Here is a 24,321-nt window from a genome sequence, read left to right as displayed (position 1 = left end):
ATTCCTGGTACTCTTTCAAGCTTGTTTGATTAAAACAGCCTTTAACCTTTGCTTGAATACCTGTTTTTTAAAACAACCTATAATTCATCCTTGCGACAAGATTAGGAGAACTTAGGGTGTGACAAAATTGACATGTAGGTGCCTGGAAACCTTGTGGGAAAGAGAAAGGGAAGAGGACTCAAGTGCTTTGAGTGCAAAGGCAGAAAGTCTCTTTGCAGGGCTGGCTGGGGAGCTGGCACTGCCAATTTCCAGGCATGTTGTTTATACTGAGATAATTCCATCTTTCTCACTCGCCAGCTTGAATTGAGAGACCTGCTGAATTTCAGAATTTTCTTCCTTTCTTTGAGGAGTAGAGGAGGGTTTGGAGGAACCCTGACTCTGCTTCCTGCTATAAATTCCTTTGGACTGATGGACAAACCTTGTGTATACCCAAGTTTGTTCCACTCTCTCAACCCAAGTAAGACTGTCTTTGCTTGTGCCCTTTCTCTAAATGTGCTTATTGCAGGTTAACATTTGCTCTTGAACTTGTTTTTGTTCTTCCTGCTCTTCCAAGTGTCTCTAAGAATTGTAGTGGCTAACTGGTGGAATATAATTTTAATGCCAAGTAAAAGTACAGCATGTCAAGCAGTCCTGCTTGGAAAAACTGCCAACAGCAGATTTCTGCTGTCACTGCCTGCGGACTGCAAGGAAGTCAAAGCTAGTCAGTGCTTTCTGTTTATTCACATTCTCACTCATTTCTGCTTCAATTTGATTTGTTTGGATTTTGTTTTGTTTTTCTTTGTGGTGTTCATCGCCAGGTTTCCTTTTGGGATGCTTTCTGACCTGTGTGAGCGACAAGTTAGCACAGCATAATGTATGGCTGTCCTACGTGTCTTTCTTTGTGTCAAGGCCAGCACTGGCAAAATAGTGGCGTGTGTGTCAGAGTCAGCACTTTGCACTGGTGTCAGCAGCTGGTCAACAGAGACCTTGGCCTCACTTGCTCCCATCCATCCTGCTTTCACCCATGCTACTGGCTGAACAGGCCCTTGGGACAGCCAGGCATCTGCAAAGACTGTGTGAAGTGAAAAAGAAAGGAAGTTACTGTTGGGAGCTGGTATTGTGGCCTGTAGCATGGCTGTAGCAACCAAAGATGTGTTTTCAGTTAGCCTAGATCAAGTCAAACTGGGTCTGTACGCAACCAAAACATGGCATTTCCCCTCCCCATCCAGTTGGCTGCCCATTTTATGTTCAGTTCTAACCAGGCAGATCCCAAGCTGGAGCTGTGCTCTCCTGAGGTTACTGTTTTGTTCTGGTTTTATTTGTTTTACAGCAACACATAGATTCCAGTGTGCATGCACACAAATATTAAGAAATCATTTTTCCCTTAAGTCACTTGCAATTTAAATAAACAAGGCAGGCAATCTGAAAGAGATGACTGGAAGTCAAAGTGGAGCAAGGAAACCTGATCAGACCTGTATATTACACAAAGATGGGGCAGAGCTGAGATCTGATATCTGCCTCCCTGGGGGTTTTACCTCATGATCATCCTTCCTCCTTTCATTTCCCTTTCCTCTAAACTAAAGATTAATTGTGCACTGAAATCATAACAAGAATTCAGAGTTAAGAATATGGTGAACGGAAGGGAAAAAATCCTCAAGGAAATTAACAGTCCAGGAGCATTGTCTGTTCCCTATGTGGAAATGGTCAGTAATTTCCCAGCCAGGGAATGTGTTTTCCCTTTCTCTGCTTTGCAGCTTTTGTTTATCCTTAGCTAAGCATATTCTAGCATTCTTGTCTCCAGCTCAATGTTTTCATTCTGTCAGTGGCAGAAGTACTGACTCTGCTGAAAGCTGTTAGAGAGTAGAGACTCCATTTTACCCTTGGCATTATAATGGCCAATCTCCGCACTTAATAAGTATGTAAAATACTTGTTCTACAGTTAGCTGAGGGGGAAGGCAAGCACTGTAGCCTTCCAGCACTCAAGTTACTCTTCTTCCAGGCATGCAACAAAGATCATTCATAAGAGAGAAGTGAATTCATCAGAAAATGCTTTCTGAATTGCACAGTATAAGAATTGGAAATAGAGCCTGAAACGAAGGCAGTTGACCACAGCAAAAGAGACCTGAGATTGGAAAAGCTTTCTGGATGTTTTGAGTGTTGAGAATTGTGGAATCCCTGTGGTGAGAAGTTTTTAAGCAAGTCTGTCAGTTGGATGGGCTGTAGCAGGAAGAGTAAACTGGAGTTTTACATATCCAGCCCTATTTTCTTCAGTCGTTGATAGTTCTTTCAAAAGCATATTTCTCATGTGCTCTGGAGGTGCTGGTGATTACTGGGTATTTAGTCCTCCTCCACAAAGCTCCCATTGATGGAATTTGGAGAGGGGTGAACACGGTGATGAATCTAAGCCATTCTGTTCTGAAGTTTTTTATTTTTTCATTCAGTGCAGGAAGTATGTTCTCTGTGATACTCAAGGCAAGGCTGAAGCTTACCTTGAGCTTGTTAGCAAATGCTGCATTAAAAACTAGCTGTCTGTGAAGGGATAAAAAGGAAACAACCAGGAACATGAAGAAATCTTGACTGTGGAAGATGGTGGAAAGCTGTGTACTGTTTGTTGACTACTCCTTCCAATAACTTCTGTCTTCCAGGCATTCTTGTGACACTAACCCCAGTAATTAAAGGACTCTGTGTCCCTTCCGCATATGGAATTGGAGTGAGTGAATGAACTTCATGTCTACCACCCCTTCTGTTTTCTCTGTGCCTCTTGGCCTTTTCATGTCTCTTTGTGTTGCATAAGTGCCTCTTGGCAAATTGTCTCTGTGTTTCAGACAGAGGCAAGTGTGCGTCTGGCCTTGAGAAATAATCATAAATTTTATTCTGTCAGGAAGAGAGGCCAGGACAATCCAGTTGAGATTTGAACCTATAGTTCAAGGTGCTCTAGCAATTTCATATCACTTAACCCATCCCCTCCAGGCAACACTTATGTCTGACATGTAAATCAGACTGGAGGAATAAATGGAACAAATTGCTGGTGCTCCAGAGTAGGGTTATGAGGCAAACCTGTATCTTTAAAGAGAGGGCCTTCCAATAAATGTTATCTGCAGAGAAATACATCAGCTTCTACATAAGTAGTTAATGTTACTGCTTTGGTGTTGGCTTATAAAACAGCTTTATCGCCTCTATGACGATAATGATTAACAAGCTGATTTACGAGGGTGGGGTCACAAAGCCATTCGGTGAATTTAGCTTGTCTCACAGTGGCAGTGAGATCTGAGTTTTACAATGTTTTCATCACTTTAACTGGAATACTTAACCCCAATGGTAGAGCTTTTAGACAGAGGAGTAGCAACAGATACTGCTCTATAACAAAGGTTTTCCTCCCGCATTTCTGATACATGAGGAAAATATAGGTCCAGTTCAGAGAGTTCTGTCTCTCTTCATGGTTTATTCCCCAGTCATACATCCACAGTGTAGTGATGGTGTTTCTGGTGCCTGTGGTTGTTGGTTGTCCCTTCTGTCTAAGCTCACGGAATGTTACAGGGGTTTGTAGTTTTTCTCCTTGCTCTCAGACTGTAGAAAGTCTGTGTAAAATATCCGTCAGCTGATGATCTCCATTAACTTGCGTCTTAACATAAGAATTACTTTTTTAAACAACTTCTGATTTTGCTTTTATTATTGTATGTTGGAAATTACTTAGGCAAAAAAATATAAACAGTTACATTAATCCAGAAACCTTTGATGTGACACTTTCATCGTGGCGCTTTTTAGAATTCAGACTTCTTGGCCTTGGCAGTGTTACATACTGAGCAGAATATTATATCTGAAAGATCAGCAAGCTGCATCCCCTCTGCCACCTGTCTTGACACAGTCTTTATGTAGGTGATTGAAGATACTTACGATCTCCATGCTATGTAAGCGTTTACTACACTTTTTTCTTTTTGAAAAGTTGGTAGAAATGCACGGACGGGATTGGAAGTTTGATGATTCTCACAGAAGTGCACATCATATGGACTCCTGCAGGGATGGAGGTCTTCCTCTTTACCTGTTACTACTTAGCGTGCATTGCTGAAAGGTGCCCTGCCCTCAAAGCAAACACACACTCCCTTGAGAAATGTCTGAAAACTGTACTGCTTTTTTTTCCTCTTCTCCAGAAAGTTCATCACGTCTGATAGATGGGAGAATTAATTTATGTGGCCATGATGCAAGGGCTGTTTATTTCTGTGGTCCTGGGCTAATAGGTGGGCAAGAGGTTACAGAGGCGGTACTTAAAGTGATAGTGCCTTATAGTTGACTCAGTTTTTCTTTTTTTCCCCCCCCTACCTCTAATTGAACTTACAGCCCTTGCAATATTATGTCTTTGGGAATAAAACAGGCTGAGTTTAGAGGGGACTTCCATCCTTATCTAATCTGCATTGATTGCTTTCCTGTGACACCCAGGCAGAAACTGCTATTACGTCTTTTCTAATTTAAATAACTGTCACTCAGGATCTGGAGCAAACTCTTAACAAATTATTTTGCATTAGGGCTTTTTTGAATGCTTTTTTTTTTTTTTTTTTTTTTTTTTTTTTGTCTTTTTCTGTTTTTGCAAACAGAGTTCAGAAAGCTCTAAATTTAGGTCACCATCTCTGAATTAGAAGGAATTTAGAGATTAATTCTGCCTCTGTACCTTGACCATTCACTTTCTTGGTTTGTTTGTTTTTTTTTTACTATGAAAATGTTCATATATTGCAACATTGTGCTCAGAACATTGCTCTTCTGTGGGATTAGTTTGTGCAACCCTCCTTCACGCAGGTAAGTATGTTCTCATACAAGCAATCTTTGTTGACCAAAAAGGGAAGTGACTTGATTCCACTCCGCTGTAATGGGCTGGTTTTTTTGCTCCCCTGTAGTGTATTGCAGGGTAGGAAAGTTAAGGTTGAGATTAGGGTTTCAGGGGTAGGGGCTCCAGACGTGGACTTCTATTGGTGTTATGCTCAGCCTGGAAAGCTGGGATAAGAGACGGAGTCAGGACAGAGCTTGGCATCTGCTGGGGAAAAGGGAACTGCCTCTGCTCTGGTGCAGGTCAGGCTTTGGAGCTCAGAAAAAATGTTGGGAAAGAAGGGGACAGGAATACCTGTGAAAAGTTCTCTCTTGGCAATAACCCTGTTGTATGTACGGTAGGTATTGAGGACAGTTTCTCTCCCTGTGGAGGATGTTGGGACCTACCCCATTCTTATTCTCTAAAAACAATGACTGCCTGTTGTTTCTGAAAACATCATCTTGATGGAGCAAGGTACATTTAGTCTTTTTATAGGGGAGAATGAGGGAACCTCTAGGGGCCAGCAGCTCTCCTGGTAGTGAAACTTTGATCACACATTGCTCTCATGATCATGCTAATGTGATGTGTCCAAAGGGATTTCAATTTAAACAGTAGCCCCTACTGTCTTTCATCTTCTGTCTTCATGCTGAATCAGGAAAAACAGGCCTGTGCATCGTGACCAAGGCTCGTAGCCACTGCCAATACTGTCTGGCCTGCAAGCATTAGGCAGACCCTTTGTTTTTCCCTCCTACCTCATTTATATAGAGCTTAATTGTGGTTTATGCTGCTACCCTACCAACCAGTGCCACAAAGATATACACAAATTATATCAAATTATTTTTATTTGTAAGTTTGTCTTGTATGGAAACCCGCTGTTCAGAAATCATCTAAAATAATTGTCCCTTTTGGCATGTTTTCAGATACTGTGAATCCCACTTTGATTTCTCACTCTGCTGCAGATTTCTCACTCCCTGCCTTACCTCTTGCTTTCCAGTACCACCCAACCTTCTCCAGGACCTCAGCTTTCCTGACCTGCGTGCCAGAGGCTGGGCAGCAGAGCAGGTTGCTGCTTCTGTGGGCTCTCCTGGCTTTTCCTCTCCCATCTGTAGCAGTCCTATCACCTGCAGATATGCTCTCGCTGGTGGGATGCCTCCTTCAAAACATGGAGTTTGTCCTGTTTAGGATTGGAGATGAAATATGTGGTTAGCTGGTGTAAAAAAGCAGTGCCCATTTGCTGTGTCAAATTGTAAGTGCTTTGAGGGCAGGGCCCATCTTTTATGTATGTATGTGTGGGTGTGTATTTTCATACAATTCCTAACATGTGAGACATGAGTCTGTATCTGTAATGTGCAAAGCTACAGCGATAGCTCAGAAAAATGTTTTCCAGATCCTCCGAGGTAGATAGCAGTTCTAATTTGAATATGAGGGCTTTTCAGAGAGAAAACTTTGGGCCTGTGCCAAAGTATGTTACAGCAGTGGTAAGTTAACTGTAGAAGCATGGCTCTATGTTCAGAATCCTTTTGGGATGGGTTCCTTGACCAGTTTAGGGAGAAGAAGCTATGTTGCACCCTTCATTGACTGATGATCATCTTTCATGCTCAATTTAGGATAATTATATTACTGCCTGTGCTAGAAATAATTTGGATTAGAAAACAGAGCTTACTCTTCGTGTGTGCCGCAGCATCTGTATACAGAAGAAAATCTGAACTCAGCAGCATTTCAGTTTGGTTTAAGCATGATGCTGGAGACAGAAAGTATTTTTAAGCCTTTGCAAGCACATTTTGGGACTGCATTAAGATAGAGGGTTATGTCAGTGAAATTTTTCGTTTCTGTTCCTATAGCCCACTATTAACTTACTAAGTTTTGCACTAAATTTCTGCACTGCTTTTGAGATATAACAGACTGTTCTACAGTGCATACTATGTGTGGTTTTACAGTTCCTCTTAATGCTCTCTAGGTTTTGAAAATCCTAGGAACTTCACAGGATTGTGTGCAGTTTTGGGGAATGTCATTTGTGGGACCAGCCATTTCCTTCTAGCTCAGATATTGAAAGGATTTGGACTCATAATTCTCATTAGATTAAATGAAGTTAGGTAATTTTGGAGACCTAAATTCTTTCTGAGTGTATCTGATAAACATGAGATGTGGTAAAGAGGTGGGAGTATTGTGGTGGGATTGTGTGAATGGCAACATGTTGAGGTATGGATAAGTAGGATGTGGAACACAAGTACTAGCTCATTTTTGCTGCTCTGCTTTGGTCAGATCCAATACAGCTGTCTTCCAGGTGCACAGGCACTTCCTAGTGATGTGAAATTTTGATTATTTAGTTGGGTTAAGTATGGTCTTGTGGAGTAAACATCCTCCTATACCATTTCTTTTGATGTACTTTTCTGTTCATGGAATGGGGTGCAAATGTTACCAAAGAGAGCTGAAAGGATGGATCATATACACTACTTTCTAGTTCCAATAGACCTACTAGCTGCAGGCTGTGAACATGACACTGCAATGTCAACGCTCCATGTATGAATAATAGCTGCAGTTTTTAGAGACCAAATTGAAAGACTTTCTCTTGCCCTACACCCTTTCATAACCAAAACATATAATTTTCTCATGGTTTGCAATAACAACCATTGCAGCTAAGCTAATAGATGAGTTTCCCAGACCTACTGCATACTGCAGAAGAGACTTTCCCGCTGTTGAGCTTGCCAAGTGGGCCTGCCAGTGACTTGTAATAGAGTCATTAGGTCTCAGCCTCCACCTGAGAGCTGAATTGCAAGGACCACTTGTGTTTTTACTACTGTGACTCAAGTTATTTTGGATATGCATGAGAGCTGAACAGCTGCATGTCACCCTCTTCCTTCAGGGCCACAGGCCTGATTTGAAATTTGTTGGACACTCGGCATTTAAAGCATTGCCTACTGTCTTGAAGTTAGGGTTTTCTCCGTGCTTTGTATCGGATCTGCTTATGGAGTAAGCAGGTTAAGAATTTCAGCTTCTTCTGAAAACTGAAATGTTCATGTTAAAGCTTAGGACTGGCTCAAAGTGGACTGAACAGACACGTGCTGAGTTAGACTGCAAGCGAACTGTAGAGTCTCTGTCTTTGAAAGCCTTTAGTAACAGATGTAGCAATAAAGAATGACACAGATGTTGCTGGATCCACCAAGATGGCCTCTTGAGGATTTTTTCCATGTGATTTTCTTTATATCTAGCTGGTGCATTACATATTTTTTTTTTTAACACAATTCTTTAATTACCTGTATTTCCTTGAGACTTAAGACCTGGTTCCAGCATCAATTTGGAGAATATCCTTATACTCTATCATCATGGCTCTGGCATGTCTGAACTGACCAGCCCTGGGCATCTGGCTGTCATGAGGATGCTTAGTCACAGGAGAAGGTTTGACAGTGCTCCCTTTCCGAAAGCTATAAAAACAGTGGAAGTGGTACCATGAAACTTCTCCTGGGGATGAGAAATAGAAATATCCCCTTTTGCTTGCTGAGTTAAACAGAGATTAGGGTTTTATTAGGTAGAAACATGAATGACAAAGTTGTTTCCTGTACACAGCCTTGAAGTCTCTGATGAAGTAAAATGACACGAAATTTGCAGATGCTAAAAATAGTGGTAATATCAGTTTGATGTTGCATTTTGTCATCCTCCTATAATACAGTAAAATTGCCTGTAATTCACATTGTAAAATTGACATGCAGAGTTCTTTGAAGACAGGATCTTCATTGTGTGTCTGCAGTGGCCAGAGTAACAAACTAACCCACTACATAGCTATGGCAGGCCATGCAAATAAATAAATAAGGATGAATAGCACCGTCTCCTTGGGGGCTATCAATCCATCTTGGTTAGAATGTGAGCTCTTCAGCACAGGAAATCTTTGTGCTTTGTACAGACTTAAATTTGCCCCTGGTGCTTAAGATAGTAATAGATTATGTTAATTTGTACACTACATTATGTAAAATGTGAATTTAATCCAGAGATTTAACACTGAAGTCCTTGCTGACAGTGACGTGATTACAGGTTTATAGAATTTACTTGCGGCTCTGTTTTCAGCCTAGCATTTTAACTGAGCTCTTACAGCCTGTCAGAGGTGATTGCTGTAGTGTGAAAGTGCTTTGGAAAATATGTATGAATTTTGGTTTACTTATTATCATTGTATGCATATTTCATCTGTTACTACTAAATGGGTCATTGCAGCAGTGTCACCAGCTGGGTAGCTTCACTGTTTCTTTCCTCCTGTTTCCTGAATGCTATCAATTTTGTGTCTTTCCCCTATTCCCCACTTGTTTGATTTTCTGACCCTCTGTAGCTCTGCAGGCTACAAGCAGAAAAAAATATTTCTTCAAAATGAAAAACAAAACCCATCCTGAGGGAGCTAAAATAGTGTCTGCCCATCTGTTATAAGGTTAGAAATATCACTACCTTGAACTATGGCTCCATTTGCAGCATTGTTTATATTTTACTTGAAGGGGATATTCCTACGCCAGGATGCAATAGGAACGTCATTTTTCCTCTAGCATGAGCAGATGTCCTATCTGCAATACTAGCAATAACAATGTTGCTTCCTGTTGTTGCTGTTAACAGGCTTGAGCTGAAAGCAAAGGACGCACAGCCAGTGCCATCAGCATCAATGCTGCCTGCGCACCTTTTTTGCACTCCTTAACAGTTGATGTCTTAGCTAGTGGGCAGGATACTGCCCTAGAGCACAGATTTATTTCCTTGCTGCTTGACGCAGGAGAGGAATGCTTCTGAAACCTCTGCTGTTCTTCTCTGCCTTGACCTTTGCTTTCTCAAGATCGTTTATACTAAACCCGTTTACAAGTTGTATGTTACATACTGAAGGAAAAGGCGCCTGAAGTGAATATGACACATATTTAAGTGTAAATGTCCCTACTCTTAGTCTCCAGGGCACAGCGCTGTGTAAACCTTCAAACAGCAATTAGTGCATTCTTTTTCATTTTTTTTTTTTTTTACAGGAGGTCACTATCAAATCTCATGACACATTTCTATCACTAACCTGGCAGGCTGCCATTCAGACCACAGGAAGTCCAGGAGTAAAGAGTATACACTTAGAGCCTTATTCCATCTTCATTATTTCAGACACCAGCAGAATTCTTTAAAGTCTCTGGAGACTCAATGTGAATGGAAAGTATTTTGCCTGAATAGTACCCCTTATAGAGACATTGTCACTGAATCACAAATTTAGATGAGTGTTGTGGCTAGTGGTTTAATCTATACTACATGCCAGTTTTTTGGTTTTTTTTTCACACAAACACAGGCAGTGCTAATCAGTTCTAATGGCCTACCAGGGTTGTCTGGCAGTGAGAGACTTCTTGATTTTGAAAGCAGGACACTGGAGGGGAAAAAAAAATACTTCCTCCTATTCCAGAGTTTATCTGAGAACGTATTCACATTGACAGTGAGGGAAATAATGTATATTAATGACTTTCAATGGGAAATACAACCTTACTAAAGTAGGTAAGGATTCTGTGCATGAAAAATGTGCAAAAAAAAAAAAAAGACTGTACATTGGAAGTAAATGAGCAGAGACGAAGCTGTGCTTTGTGCATAAAAATTAACAGGAATTGAAAATCATACTTTGTCAGTGTCCATAGCTATTGGTTAGATGATAATGTGGAACCTTAAGTTCTTTTCCTATATATTTTTCTGTGCTGCAGCATGTGAATGCATTGTTGCACTTCAAATGGTTGCTAGTCTTGTGTGTCACTGCCATATAGGGACTTAAAGAGATGGTGCCTTTTCCTCTCTTTCACATTTGAATCATTGCCAGTTCAATGGCTGCTGCTGTCACTTGTGTTTTCGTGGAACTATAACAGTTGTGAAAATATTTTATTGTTATTTTATTGAGCTGTACATAGCTGTGTTTCTGTATTAATGTTTTTTCAGTCTTTCAGGACGTTCTGGTCATTTTTATGGATTCATACAATGTCATCCTTATTTCAGGTTATTGAAGGAAAGCTGGCTCCTTTCTTGGGGAAGGTGATCAAGTTTGCCACCTCTCATGTGTATAGCTGCAGTCTCTGTAGTCAAAAGGGATTCATCTGTGAGATTTGTAACAATGGAGAAATCCTTTACCCCTTTGAAGATATTTCTACAAGCAGGTACTGCAATTAAATTAACATTTGATTCACCTAACATATCCTTGTGGATTCTCAGCCTTATGACGTCTTTTTTAAATAACTGGGGTCTGGATTTGACTAATTCACATTCCCACGCAGCTGCACAAGCTCCTGGCCCAGAGAGGCCACAGTCTTGGAAGTAGATGGGAAGAACTACTTCCCAAAGTAAGTTTCAGAGCAGCTGCTTGAGATGGGAAGATTCCCCAGAAGAATCGCATCGTGTGATTTATTTGAAGATTTCTGAGTTTGCAAAGTGTCTTAAAACACTAAATGGATTCTCTGGTGTGATCATAGACATCTTTTCACTACCTGATGTCACTGGGCCCATGATGTACTGGGATTGTGTGTTGTAAAGCAGTAGCCATTTATCTGGAACATTTTCTCTGTGAAATGTTATGGGTAATTCTTCATTTTCACCATGCACACTCCTCTTTGTATGTATGCAAGTTTTTTTTGTTGTTGTTTTTTTTCATTTTGGTTTTCCCCTTCCTTTAATGACAGCTCTTCTCAGGTAGTTACATAATATATGTAAGTATGTGCCCAGCCCTAAATTAAATCCACGAACATTTATTTCATCTTAAATGGAGTACTGGATGCCAGATTAGGGGCAGGAGTTGCATGGAAGATCTTAAAGCAAAATGCAGGATATCAGTGTAGACTCAGCAGTGCAGCAGTATTACTATTCTTTTTCAAACGTATCTCAGATTTTAAGTAAAGGGGGACTTTTTTTTAACTCAGCAGAAGACTGTATCTGACAGCACCACATTCCTCCACAGATAAATACTTTTTGGTTGTTTCAAAAATAGCCATTTTAATTTGTTCTCCAAAGAGGTCCACTGGAAAGAAGAGAGGAAAAAAAAAAGAAAAAGGAAGGGCCACCTTTGGAAACAATCAGGAGCAGCCTCTTAAAAGGGTTTCCTTAGGAATCTGATTCCTCTGTGCGTGCAAAGATGTTAAATTACAAGTAGCGTGCAAGATGTTAAATTACAAAGATGTTAAATTACAATTACTTTGGGGGTTTTCAGCCTGACCTGACTTTCAATGACTGTTTGCACATTCTTTCTCCAGATTCTCATTCTTCGAAATGCATTGGCAAAGCTGGGAGCATAAACTATACAAGGTGTGCAGCTGAGCTCTATAAACAGTTTTCTGTAAAGAATGTGTGTGAGGGTGCTTGGTGAGATAGGCTGAGTTAAAAAGAGACTAGGATATAAAAAGCATCAGAGGCTTATTAAGAGTGTACAAAAGGCAGTTGAAGATTGATGAGAAAATGTAAGAGCATTTGAGAAGACAAGTTTACCTGAAGTATCTGTGTGATCTGCCTGGGTATTTTTGGTCACAAAAACATTGTTGGATGTATATTGTTTCCATACCCTTCAGCTGAGATAAGTCTTACTTTGCAATTACAACCTTAAAACCTTCAAAATAGTATTTGCCAGTAGTCCAGTGAAAGCCAAAAGAAGCTGCTGTAGCTCCTGTTTTTATGTGAATTAGAAACCAGAAAGAACATTTATTCATGTTTCACAAATGTGGTTGATGTCATGCCAAAGACAACATCTTCTTTAGTGATTTTAATTGAAACACAGTCGGCATGAATGGTTCTTCGATATTTCTCTTTCTTGTTTTGTCAGAGGTCATTTTACTTGCTTCTTTTGTACTCCTTATTGCTAAACCTTTTGTCCTTAGCATTTTCTGTTTCCCTTTGTTAGCTTTTTCATTGTATTACTACTCATGTGGGCACATGCACATCTGTGAAGCTAACCAGATTATGACAATCCCATATTTTCACTCTTTTCTGCCTTTAGGCTAGAGACAAGTCGTAATGACAAAGGAGCTTGTGCATGTTACTGTGCAACTTCATCGTTGCAAAGCACTGAAGGAAAGGCCCGGAAAGAATTTTCACATTTGTAGCCATCTTACACAGATCAGAGAGGTTTTGTACTCAGTGCTCAGGTATAACATGGTTATACTGGTTAGACATAGGAAAAGGTCTCGGTTTCCTGGAATTGCTGTCTGCAGCATAGTACTCACATTTTACACTCAGGACTGCCTGGACTTGGAATTACCCTGGTTGTAGCTGCTGAGTTAAAGAAGAAAGAGCAGCAGAGCTCTGAAGACTCTCTTTCCACGCTTTCACGATTTAGTCACTCACTTCTGAACATTCTGCTAATTCTACCAGCAAACTGGGCTCTTGGTTTGGAAATATTTGAAAGTGGGTACAGCTTTTCTAAACTTCACCTCTGTGTTGCACGTTTGAATAGGGAGGTCAGTTTGTGTGTTTGTCTGTGTTGAGCTGACGTTTGTTTTCCTGGCTACTTCCCTTAATTTCTTTACTCTTTGGAGAAAAGAGTGGCAGCTGTCAGAGAGGCTAGTGCCATTCCGAGGTGGTTTTCAGATGACTGTTACCTTTCCATCTTTGTGGTGTCTTAGGTCACCTTCGAGAGTTCATTTCTTTCCAAAGCCTTTCTCGCAGTTTCAGTCTTCAGTAGGAATTTATTTAGTCTTCAGTAGGAATTTATGAAGGATGGGTCTTCTTTAGATATGTGTATCTCAGAGAAAAGGGGGGGGCCCTCTTGAGGGCTGGAGTTTCTCGTTGGTCAGGTTATTTGCTTTACAAGTAATTTTTGTCAGTCCCTGAGCAAACAGAGTGAATACCTGGGTTATGTGCTCCTCAGGGTTTGAATACACATATATTACATACCCTTCTCTCACTAATCAGCATGACACATTCCTTTGTTGGCAGAGGTTCCAAAATAAACACAATCAGTTCACTTAATTAGCGTGTCTGTGGGCTGTGCTTGTCAGACTCTTTACATCCTGCTCAACAATACAGAGCAACAGTTTGCTGCCTTGAATTTAAGGGTGGGCTCACAAAGTCATAAGCTTTCTAATGATATTTCCTTTCTGTGGCTTTTCTTGGGAGGTGGCCATTCTGCACAGAGCTTAATGAAAGCCTTGATTCGGTAGTTAAACTATTTAATTTTTTTTGTAAATTGGCCCATCCTTTTGGATGCCTCTTCTAATCTGATTCCTCTGTCTTCACTTTCCTCCTTTGTCTTTCTTTCAAGTATTTATATGAATTCATCTAGATTCTTCCTAAATTTCAAAAATTATGCTTCTTTCTGAAGACCTTTACATCGTAAAGTCTATATTTAAAGCCTACTGAGTTAATTATGCATTTCAAGGAGCAAATAGCCAGCTAATGTAAACTCTCAACATCTCTGGATGTTGATTGCTGGAGTTCTGGCAACATTCTGGCAATCAGAGCATCAACCTCCTGTTTCATGTCTTCAACTAAATTTGCCTCAGGCTAAAATTTTCCAAATAAACTTATTTATTCCTACTGTATTCCAAATTTTAATTTTACAGATGTTGTGAAATGAGCTTAAATATTTCGGGTTATAAACATGTTTATTAGAGCAGTTGAGCACTACCCCTCAAGTTTTCCTAGTATTGGTCATTCTTCATTAATGTTGTGTGTCTTAAAATAAAAAGTAATGGTAGAACAGGAAAAAAAAAACTGCTTAGTGCTATAGTTGTTTATGATATGTAGCCCCATTTGTTTTACCTAGAACATTCTTTAACAAGTGTTATATCTTAAAGAATAATGAGAAAAATACCATTGGAATAAGAATGGAATTATTCATTATTATAATTTTCTGTCTAATTAAATAATTGGGTGATTATGGTTAAGATTATTATGTGCTACTCAGTTAATAAAGTTATGCTCTTGCCCGGGTGCTGCCATCCTAGTGACTACCCTCATAGGTAAGACATTGTATTTCACTGGCAAATCTACTCACTTGGTTAAGGCCTGGCAAGTCAATTCCTTGCCTTTTATGTTCTGCCTCTGGATGCACATGAACAAAGGAGAGTGGTTCTTTTGTGTTTGTATTCATTTATCAAGGCTAAACTGTTTTTGCTTTGTGAAATTAATTTGTTCTGAAGATCCGTTAAGACATGTAGCCCTTTAAAGATACAAACCAGAAGACCCAAGTTTAAAATAGATGTGCCACAGAACAGGCTTAACTATATGAACCAGGATGCCTCTATAATCTTTGGCCACCATCCTGTTAAGACCTATGAATGTACTTAACTTACATGTAGCAAAAAGTCCTACTAAGGGCTCTGGGGCTGTGCCTACATTTATACACATGCCACAGTTTTTGCAAGGCTGCAGCTAACTGTGTTGCAGATGCTGTATTGCTGGACAAAATCAGCTCTGAGCATTTGTGAGAAAGGTAGATAGTAGGTGAAGAGATTGACATACACAGCACAGGGCACTTCCAGAAGATACCTGGGCAGAAGTGCAGGGTATCATTTGAAGTACATCATTTTCCCTATTGCTTTGGTGTGTTTTGTGCTAGACAGCCCTTCTCTAGACCCGGTTCCCTTGAGGTATGCTAGTGTTTTAGTACTTGTTTTGTGAAAGAGCTAAATTCGCTGGATGTTGATAGTGTAAAAAGCTTATTCAAAGTATCCTGAAGGGATCTGCTCAGCATAAAGAAATGTAGGCATCAAAGCAGGTGCTAAATTATCTGCATGATGTAATTTCTGTTGAATCTGTCAAAATGGGCTAAAATCTGCTGGACCAAATCTGATTTTTGTCTGAGCAGATCATTGCAGTAACTTTATCTAAAATGCATTACAAGAAAGAATATACAGGCTTTTTCATACAGCATTGTATTTTGGATCTAGATTAGCTTTAGAGATCAGTTTTTCCTGCCTTGTGTCAGATTAGTGTGAATTAGAAGGTTCTGCATAAAAGCAGGCACTTAATTTCAAGCAAGAAGGCCTCTGCAGTGCTACCTGCTGCACTTTCCCCCATCTAGGCATGGCAGCCATCTCACTTCCTGTTTCTGCTTTATGACTGCCGTCCTGTGCCTTCTTCCTTGTTCTAGATTTCCCACTTGCTGTTCAGGACCTTCTAATTTCCTCTTCCTTCCTCATGCAGAATTCCCTTTTGAGGTAGACCTTCGCCATCTTGCGAGCAAGGTTCTTTGTATATCAGACACCAACTTTTCAAATACCCCTGAAAGTCAACATTACAGCTTTTAAGTGCTTGGAAATTCTAAGATTACTTTAAGAATTTAAGTTCCTTTTTTTCCATCTAAGGTCCAGATAGATGTGTCTTCAGCATTACTGCAGAGCCATGAAATCTTAAGTGCATTTGCCTTTTTCTTAATAAAAGCAAAAATCCTAACTTAATCACAAGATTTCAAGACATGAGACTTGTAATGAAGAGTCATGTAATCAAACTGTGATGGTTAAGGAATGTTGTTACCTGGCTCTGCTTTTAGGTTTTCAACCAGCACTTGGTGAATACAGAGCATTAATAGTAAGACAGGTAAAGGAGTTTCGGGTCATGCTGTGGCAGCTCTCAGAGGCAAAAGGTATACAGGTCTGAGCTATGTAAATACTTGAATCTCTATGACATTTCTGCATTTTTGGTGGCTTGCAGGCAGTGCCTATGTAGGAATTTTCTCCCTTCCAAAGTGAATAATCTCCACTGATTAAAGTGTAATCACAGTATGTTAAAAATGCATTCATACTGTCCTTACTGTCTCTTTGCAGACTTCTTGAGGATTGCTGTGTATAGGCCACATTACTTGGTTTGATACCTTTGGACTTGGACAACTTGAGAGTGCAGGGCTGAGGTGGACAGTCAGTCCTTAATTCTCCGTCTGGACAGAAGTATGGAAATACATGTAGATAAGTGCAGCATAAATTCCTGCAGCCATAGCTGAGGGGGAGCTAGGGATGCACGTTCCTCCTTAGTCTGGAGCACAGAGTTCTGTAGAGAAGAGTACTGTAGGATGTCTTTGCTCCTGCTTGACCCCACTGGTGTGCTTCAGTGTTATAACTCAGCCTTTGTACACAACTGTCAGAGGAGAATAGCAGGTGGTTAAATCAAACTATTCTGGCTCAGCCCTCACCTGTAGCCAATTGTTCTGTGAGCACTTAAAATTAAGGCCTGATGGGCATTTTCTCTTCTCTCTTTGATTGTTCTGGGTCTGGTAAGAGAGGAATTGACACCGAGCCTTCCTGTGCTGCCAGTGAGACACTAGTGGTTTTCTGTCCCCTCTTATGAGCTGCCTGCTTTTCCCCTCATTTATGAGGCTTTCATATCTCTCTCCATCTCCACTGAATGTAGTTGACCTTGGCAGAGGTTGCTGGCCTGAAGGAACAAGGACACAGACGTAGGTATGGATGGAAAGCACCTAGGGCACCATGGGCAGCCTAATCGGGGGAGAGGAAGAAGCTCATTCATTCACACTCCCATCTGCTTGGGATGCTTCAACATGGGGATCACTCTGACCATGCTAGTTATAAGGGAGCGTTGAAGCTGGTCTTGCAGTTTTCATGCAGAGACACTGGGTAGCATTACTGGATCAGCAGCAGTGTTGAGTATGGACACCATGTCAGGCTGTGACTGGGGAGGTCTGTGCAGCTGTTGCAGGGATCCAGACTGTGGGTGTTCTCCTTGGTAAGCCCCATCAGTGCAGGCTGGCAATCACTATAAGCCCCTTGCTAACTGCTAGCTGTAACCTGCATCAGCTCCCACAGAACATAACTGGGCTGATGGTTGGTGGCTGCAGTTATTTATTATCTTTCTGTGTGCTTCTGAGCCAGCCCAGAACCCAGCTGTTCCTTATAAACAATGGGCATCTTTAAGCTATGTTAGCATACTGAGAGTAACCCCCTGAGAAGGAGGTATATAGAAATGAAAAATATGATTATGCTTTGGATTGCCATTTCTATTTGTGCTAGCTCTTTCAGCACTGAATTAATTGTTCAGAGTGAATTTGAATTTCAGATGTAATTATTTCATATTTCAGGGATTGGGTAGGCTATAAGTGTGTCATAAAAGGCATTATCCTAATAAGATCCTTATAGGGACAAATCAATGCCATATCACTGCCAACTTTCTTCCATTCATTTACTACATCAGCGTCCTGCGTAGGCAGGCTCGTTGCCATGGTTCCTAGGCAACTGTAATAATATTGTTGCACATGTATGTCAGGCATTGATTGCCTTTGAGGCTATTTTTTGTGTTGCAAGTGAACACAGTCTAGTCCATTTTTCCTTGTGTTCTGCTAAAAGTCTCTTAAGAGTTCTGAAGGGCATGCCTGCAATACTCTTAGCTGAGCAATTCAGAAATACCTTGCAGACATGCACATGTGGATTATGTGGGGTGGTATTCATGCTAGAATCCCTAGGCAAATCTTCTTTAAGCTGCTGTGGTTTGCTCTGCTAATTGTCTTTTTAGTAACGGAGTTAAAGGTGCCTTAATATTTATGGTTCTTAGTGAAAGTATAACATAATCTAAGGAAAGTATAATGAACAACTCTTTTTTTTTTTTTCTTGTTTGTACCCTGCAAGAACGAATTAAAGCAGTAATCTGAAGAGATCTAGGCAATGAAGGGATCCATCCTGCTTCAAATCCTTACTGAAATTACTGTAAAGTAAATACTCAAAGTGAGTAAATTACTCATGTGAGTAAATGCGTATAAGGCTTGGCACAGAGGAAGTGGGTCTGCTGTGGAAAAAAAATAAGCGTATAAAACTAGAAGGGAAAGAATGGCAGGTGAGTATGGTGCTGCAGGGAGACAAGGGAGAGCTCTTTGCCCTTTTCTTGTAAATGTTTCTGGTTTACCTTAAGCAAGTCAGTTCACCTCATCATTGTTTCATATTTGTGAAACAGGAATGGCGGTCTATCTGTCATCCACTGTTTGTTCATTCCAGGACTGAACAGCATAGCCATGATTCCCAGCTTGGTATTTGGAAGCCAGAACTGGTGCAGCCCATGTGCTGTGGTACTAAAGCGATCCTAATGAACTTGGCTGGTCCCAGCAGCTTCATCCCAACAGTCACAATGGTTATCCTCCCAACCTGTAAGATTCCTAGAAGACAAAACTGTCTTTCATATTATACTGTGGGTCATGAATTGATCACCCCCAGTTTATTTTGCTGTTTAAGTTGGAAGCTCTTTGAGGCAGTCCTCTTTTGAGTTGCACCCCCTCCTTTGGGAGTGCCCCCTCTGATCGTACCTGTGAGGACCTGAATAATGGCACAACGTGAGGATAAACAGAAGTATGATCAATTGGTAGAGCAAAATCTAGAATTATTTGACCCATAAGTCTGTGCAATGTGAGGGATTTACCAGTTTACCAAAAATTGACATCCTTATGTTTCAAATGTCCAGGCTCAGATAATAATGTGGGCATTTCTTCAGCACATAAGGAGTGGTTTTGTGCTTTTAATGTAGGAAGGCTTTTCTTTTGTAACTAGTGATAATAAGAAGAGCATTATAATGCCTGTCTAGCTGGTCTGGCTATGGAGAGCTGAGGCCCTTCTCTTAGCACACTTTTCAATGCAATAGAAATTATTTAGAGAAATGAATAGTTCTTTGCACTTATATTACTTCAGTTTTCAAACAAGTAAAATATCATTAAAACTTGAAACACCCTTTGTCATCTTGATAGAATTGGTCAAGTAAAAGAGAAAAGAGAGAAAACATCAAAATAAAGAGGAAACAATTTCAGATGCTGTCTGAAGAGGCTGAAAGTCAGTATGTGAGTAGCAGTCAGTGTTCACCAATTCTTCAGATAATGTTTGAGAAATAGCAAGATACTATTAATGTGCAGTATCGTTTATTACATAAGGAAACAAGAAAAGCCTGAATGGCTGTGGACTCATCGTATATTAACTGTGGCATATAGAAATTTCACAAAAGATGCAGAGATTTTGAGATACAGTAGTACCTGAACCATAAGTTACCTATGAAAACAATGAGGTTTAAGGAAAGTAGGAAGGAGTAAAGAAAGGAGTATACGTAGTAACTATTACATGAGCCTTTTGTAAATCACAAAATCTATGTTTTTTTTCCAGGAAAATAAAAGCATTTGGGCATACTGAGGGTTGAAAACAGCAGCGAAGAAAAACTGTGAAACTCACATGTGAAGAGTTAGTTGTAGAGTGGTTTTAGGGAGTCAGAGAACAGTTTTGGTAGTGGTCTCAGTAAGTAACAACTGGCTGGCAGTTACAGGCAGGAAGATTGACATTTTTCTTCATCCTTCATCAGGGAAGTATTAGCCACATAAAGGCATCTATGTGTTTACTTTTGTGCAGATATTCAGTTTGCCAGTCTGAAAAAAAAAAGCTGCTTTTTGTAATTTTTATTCTGTTCTCTACCTTCTTAAAAAGTAGCAAAGGCAATTCTTGTCTTTTTTTTTGTTTTGTTTGTGAACTCCACCCATGCTGTTTTTTTTTTCTGTCAAAAACTCTACAAAAGAATATGAGGAAAGGCTTAGAAATAGCTCTGTGAGATCGGTTTTCAAAAGGCAGTATCAATTTAGAAGTGCATGTGGAACACCCTTTTTTCCTAACACAGGTGCTGCTGTTCCCTTCACAAAGTAAAGCTGCTGCTAATCCAGCTCCTGGATTCTTTTCTTTGCTTTCCCCATCATTGTACCCATAACTTCCTGGTGGAGTTTCAGCAGAAAGGCAATTGATGGAGCAATTAAGTTGTTGCACTTGGTATTTGAGTTTTCGCATGTGTAAAAGCACAGTGTCATCAAAAAGGAGCTTACTTGGAACTGTGCACAAAGGGAAAAATGTCAGTCTAATAGCAGAGACAGAGTTTACCAGTGACTTTAAGTGCAAGCTCTGCAACTCCAAAGATAGTGATGCAGAACAGAATATGGGATCAACACCTAAGTGCAGCTCAGCACTAATGTGCACTTTAGTGCCTGATAAGCCTTATGGAGTGCAGGTTCCTGCACTTGGAGAGATACTCTGCCAGTGTGTAACCATCTGAACCTGCAAGTCCTGCGTGTTACATCAAATCATTTGAGTGAGAGAGAGACTCTTGCTGCTTTTCTAGGATTTACTGCCTCTGTTTCATAACATCTGGAGAAAGAAGCTTGTGCAGCTAGATACGCAAATATATTATTTGAAGAACAGTGTCTATTTGTCCAAGTTCTTCATGACAAGGAAAAGACTTCAGAATACCTGATGAAGCAGGAACAACAGACTGTTCTTAGCACTAATGGCCCTTCCATTTTTGATGCTACAATGGAGATAAAACTAGACTTCAGGATTAAAGAAGAAGAAATCTGCTTGTAATATTCTAAAGTAGAATATAATTTGGAAGGTTTTTTTTGTTATCACTGGAAATTTTCTCCCAGGGTGAGTGGGAATGGTCAACCATTTGAAATTACCAGGATCATTTGAAACTGACTGGATTTGCTACAGTGAAAAGCAAAGGCACAGATGGCTTGGGCAAAGAGTAATCTGCCATCCATGCAAGTGCAGGTTCAATATTAGCCTCATGTGACTGAGTTTCTTCAGCAGTGAGAAGATAGAAGTATACAGTGAGAACTCACTCAGACGTTCTCTCTCCTTGTCCCTCTGGAGAGCAAGAGGTAGTTTGCACTTCTCCTCAGAGCTCTGTTCTTCAGGCTTTTCCAGGGCTCTTCCACAGTGAAGCAGTGGTGTGGGTTGTGAGTTGCAGGGCAGGCTGTTTGCACTGCCTCTGCTGAATGCCTCACAGTGTGGGGTCCCACCCAGTCAGAGCTTTGGCTGTTGTTCCATCCCTAGTAAAAGTGCAGTCTTTTTTTCTCTTTTGGTTTCGAGCAGGAATGAAAGAAGTTTGTTACTTTTTTCCACTGCTTACTTCTGAAACACGAATTAATATTAATTTAAATGCCGTAAATCATTGTTTTCTCTGTTGATGACCTTTCACTGGGAGGAGCAGGTGTGCTGACTCCTTTAATCCTTCTGGCAACCATTCTAGCAGCAAGTTTTGATAACTTTTGTCACCTCATCAAGTGCTGTGGAGAAATACTGAATGAGCATAGGGAGTGGCAGTGCAAAAGCACAAAATTACACTGCTCATCAATCATTATTCTCTAGCAACTTCCAGAGTGCAGCAAATTGCTGACTAACAAGGGAAAATTAGCTTGATAAAATCACCATTAGTGTCAGGTCAGAATGATGTAAAGTTTTAAAGACACGTCTGTCCTCTATGTCTTTCCTTCATCCATTACAGTGTCTGTTGGTAGAGATCCCAGTTCAGCAAAGCACATAAATGCATGCTTAGTTTTACTCAAATCAGTAATTGCAAGGAGATCACTGTGATGCTAGTCACAAGCACATGTTTATGTGCTTCACTGAGTCAGAGCCATAACATACTTTATCATTTGTGTGCTCAGAAAGAGAAATATCTCTGTGAGCCACTTTCTTGCTTCAAAAACAGTTTCAGACTCACGAGCTGGGCACATTAATGAGAGTATGTCAAGTTCTAGCACAACAGAGCACAGTAGTTAGCATTGTACTTCAGTTCTTTAATCTTGCTAGTTGAATTCTGTCAATTTGTGCTATCTAGAAGTCTGCCTCTTCAGACCTCTGTATAGCCATCTCAAAGCTCATCTGTTACTATTAGTCTATCTTTGGATCCATAAGTAAGTCCTAAAGCCAGCTCACAAACCACTTCTTAAAAGTTATAGGTGAAATGCAGATGTGGCTATCATAGTTAACAAAGCAGATTGTGTTAACTTATGGAGTTCTCCATAACTCTTTCCAGACTGCATGCCAAGTACTGCTATTTGTTTTAAAAGTGGCTTTTATTTGCCTTATGGCTTCTCAGCATTTGAGGCTTGCTGCTTCATATTTTCTTTTTTTTCTTCATAATGTTGATAACTTTAACTTTATTTCAAACAATAAGAAAATTTCCTCTACAAGCGAAAAAAAAAAAAACAACCCAAAAATATGAAAAAAATAACAGTAGGAGTATAAAAATGGATGCCAGGATTCTCGTATAGACTATGGTAGCTGTGGATAAGGAGAATGAGGCATTGCGAGACAGAAATCAGCAGCCTAACAAGCATGCCTTGTTTACATTCAAGAACTGCTCTAGTTCTGTTCTGTTGCTTCCTTTGTTTGATTACACAACAGTAATCTAAGACTTTGTAATTCTGATGCTGTCATCCATTTATTTATTTATTTATTTTCATTTGGTTGTGGAACTGCAGCAATGCAGTGACTTACTGTCATTATACAGTTATTTGCATCAAAAAGCTGAGAAAATGTCCATCTGCTTAGCTTTAGCTCACTCCAGAGATGCCAGACATCAGGGTTGCCAGACATTTCAGTGCTCCACAGCCATGTAGAATTGGAGGCTTGATCTACTATGACATTACATCCATTACCATCTAGTCTGGTTCTTCTGTGGGACACAGCAGAAAATACTTCCTGCCATTCCCCGTTTTATTTTTACTGTTTGGAATTTCTTTTTTCTTTTCTTTTCCTGCTGTTGGACTATTTTACTCCTTCAAGAACAGCTGACCCCTGGAACTTCATTGACAAAACATCTTGACTGTTCCAAATTCTGAAGTGTATCTTACTGGAAATGAATAATGTTATTCTTCATTACAGACCAGAGTAGCAAACTTTTCATTCATAAATCAAAAATTATATATATCCTGTGATAGCTTGAATGCTAATTAATAAGAAGAGATAAATATTAATCCTTGTAAGGTGAAGGAGAAACACTGAAACAGATTCTCAGCAAGTACATATGTATGCAAGTGCTCCTGAGTAGCTTTACACCATCAGAGATGTGAGCAAGACACTGCCCTTTGATACTGCGCACTTTTGAAATGTAGTGTGCTCTTCTGAGCTACCAGAATTTGAAGGAATGCCTACTGTCCACGGTCGATGTGAAGTCCGTTGCATGCTCTGGTCTTATTTTGTCGTTCAATTTTGACGCTAATTTGTGTTTGCAGGTGTGAAAGCTGTGGTGCTGTCTTCCACTCTGAATGCAAAGTGAAGGCTGTACCGTGTCCCAGGTGTGTGCGTAAAGAATTGCAGAAGAAGCAGAAATCCTTCTGGAGGCGACTGAATATGGATGAAAATTTTGAAGAGTCTTGCAACATGTTTGAGTTGTCATATCAGAACACATGAGTTCCTCAAGGCAGTGGCAAGCCTGAAGAGAACCTCTTCCCCAGCTGCCAGCTCAAGCAATCTCTCAGCTTAGCTAGGCAGAAATCTTTTTTGCAAAACAATATTTGATCTTCTTCAGCTATGAATAGCAGCTGCCAAAGTAACCGTAAAGCCTTGTCGGCTTTGGATTATCAGTGGCTAAACTGCATTTTGCATTGAAGTTCAGCCGCTAGCTCTCATGCAAAACATGGTTTACTTGAAATGCTTTATGTCTAGCTAATTAAGCACTTATCTTTTTCTTTTCCACCTCTGGAGAAGACCTTTCCTCAAGGCAGAAAGTATTTGCTGCCATTAATGCATTATTTTTGATGTTGTTCATTTAGAATTGACCAATCATCTACTTATTTATGTGTATTATTTATTATTAGCCTTCGCAGAGGTTCTGGTAAAGTGTGT

At 40.2% G+C, this 24,321-nt stretch overlaps 1 protein-coding gene across 1 annotated transcript in view; it reads left to right on the top strand.

Annotated features, from left to right (window-relative positions):
• Positions 1 to 23,886, top strand: part of PLEKHM3 (pleckstrin homology domain containing M3) — a gene marked incomplete at its 3' end in the record, with an annotated part of 71,096 nt that extends 47,210 nt beyond the window's left edge. Inside the window, exons 6-7 of the mRNA XM_079538865.1 lie at positions 10,745 to 10,902; positions 23,709 to 23,886. Coding sequence (XP_079394991.1) covers positions 10,745 to 10,902; positions 23,709 to 23,886 — 336 coding nt within the window. The remainder of the gene's footprint in view (positions 1 to 10,744; positions 10,903 to 23,708) is intronic.
• Positions 23,887 to 24,321: the final 435 nt, after the last annotated feature.

Source organism: Tetrao urogallus (genome assembly GCF_951394365.1).
Source record: "Tetrao urogallus genome assembly, chromosome: 8".
NCBI lineage: Eukaryota > Metazoa > Chordata > Aves > Galliformes > Phasianidae > Tetrao > Tetrao urogallus.
This window is presented reverse-complemented; position numbering and strand designations above follow the sequence as displayed.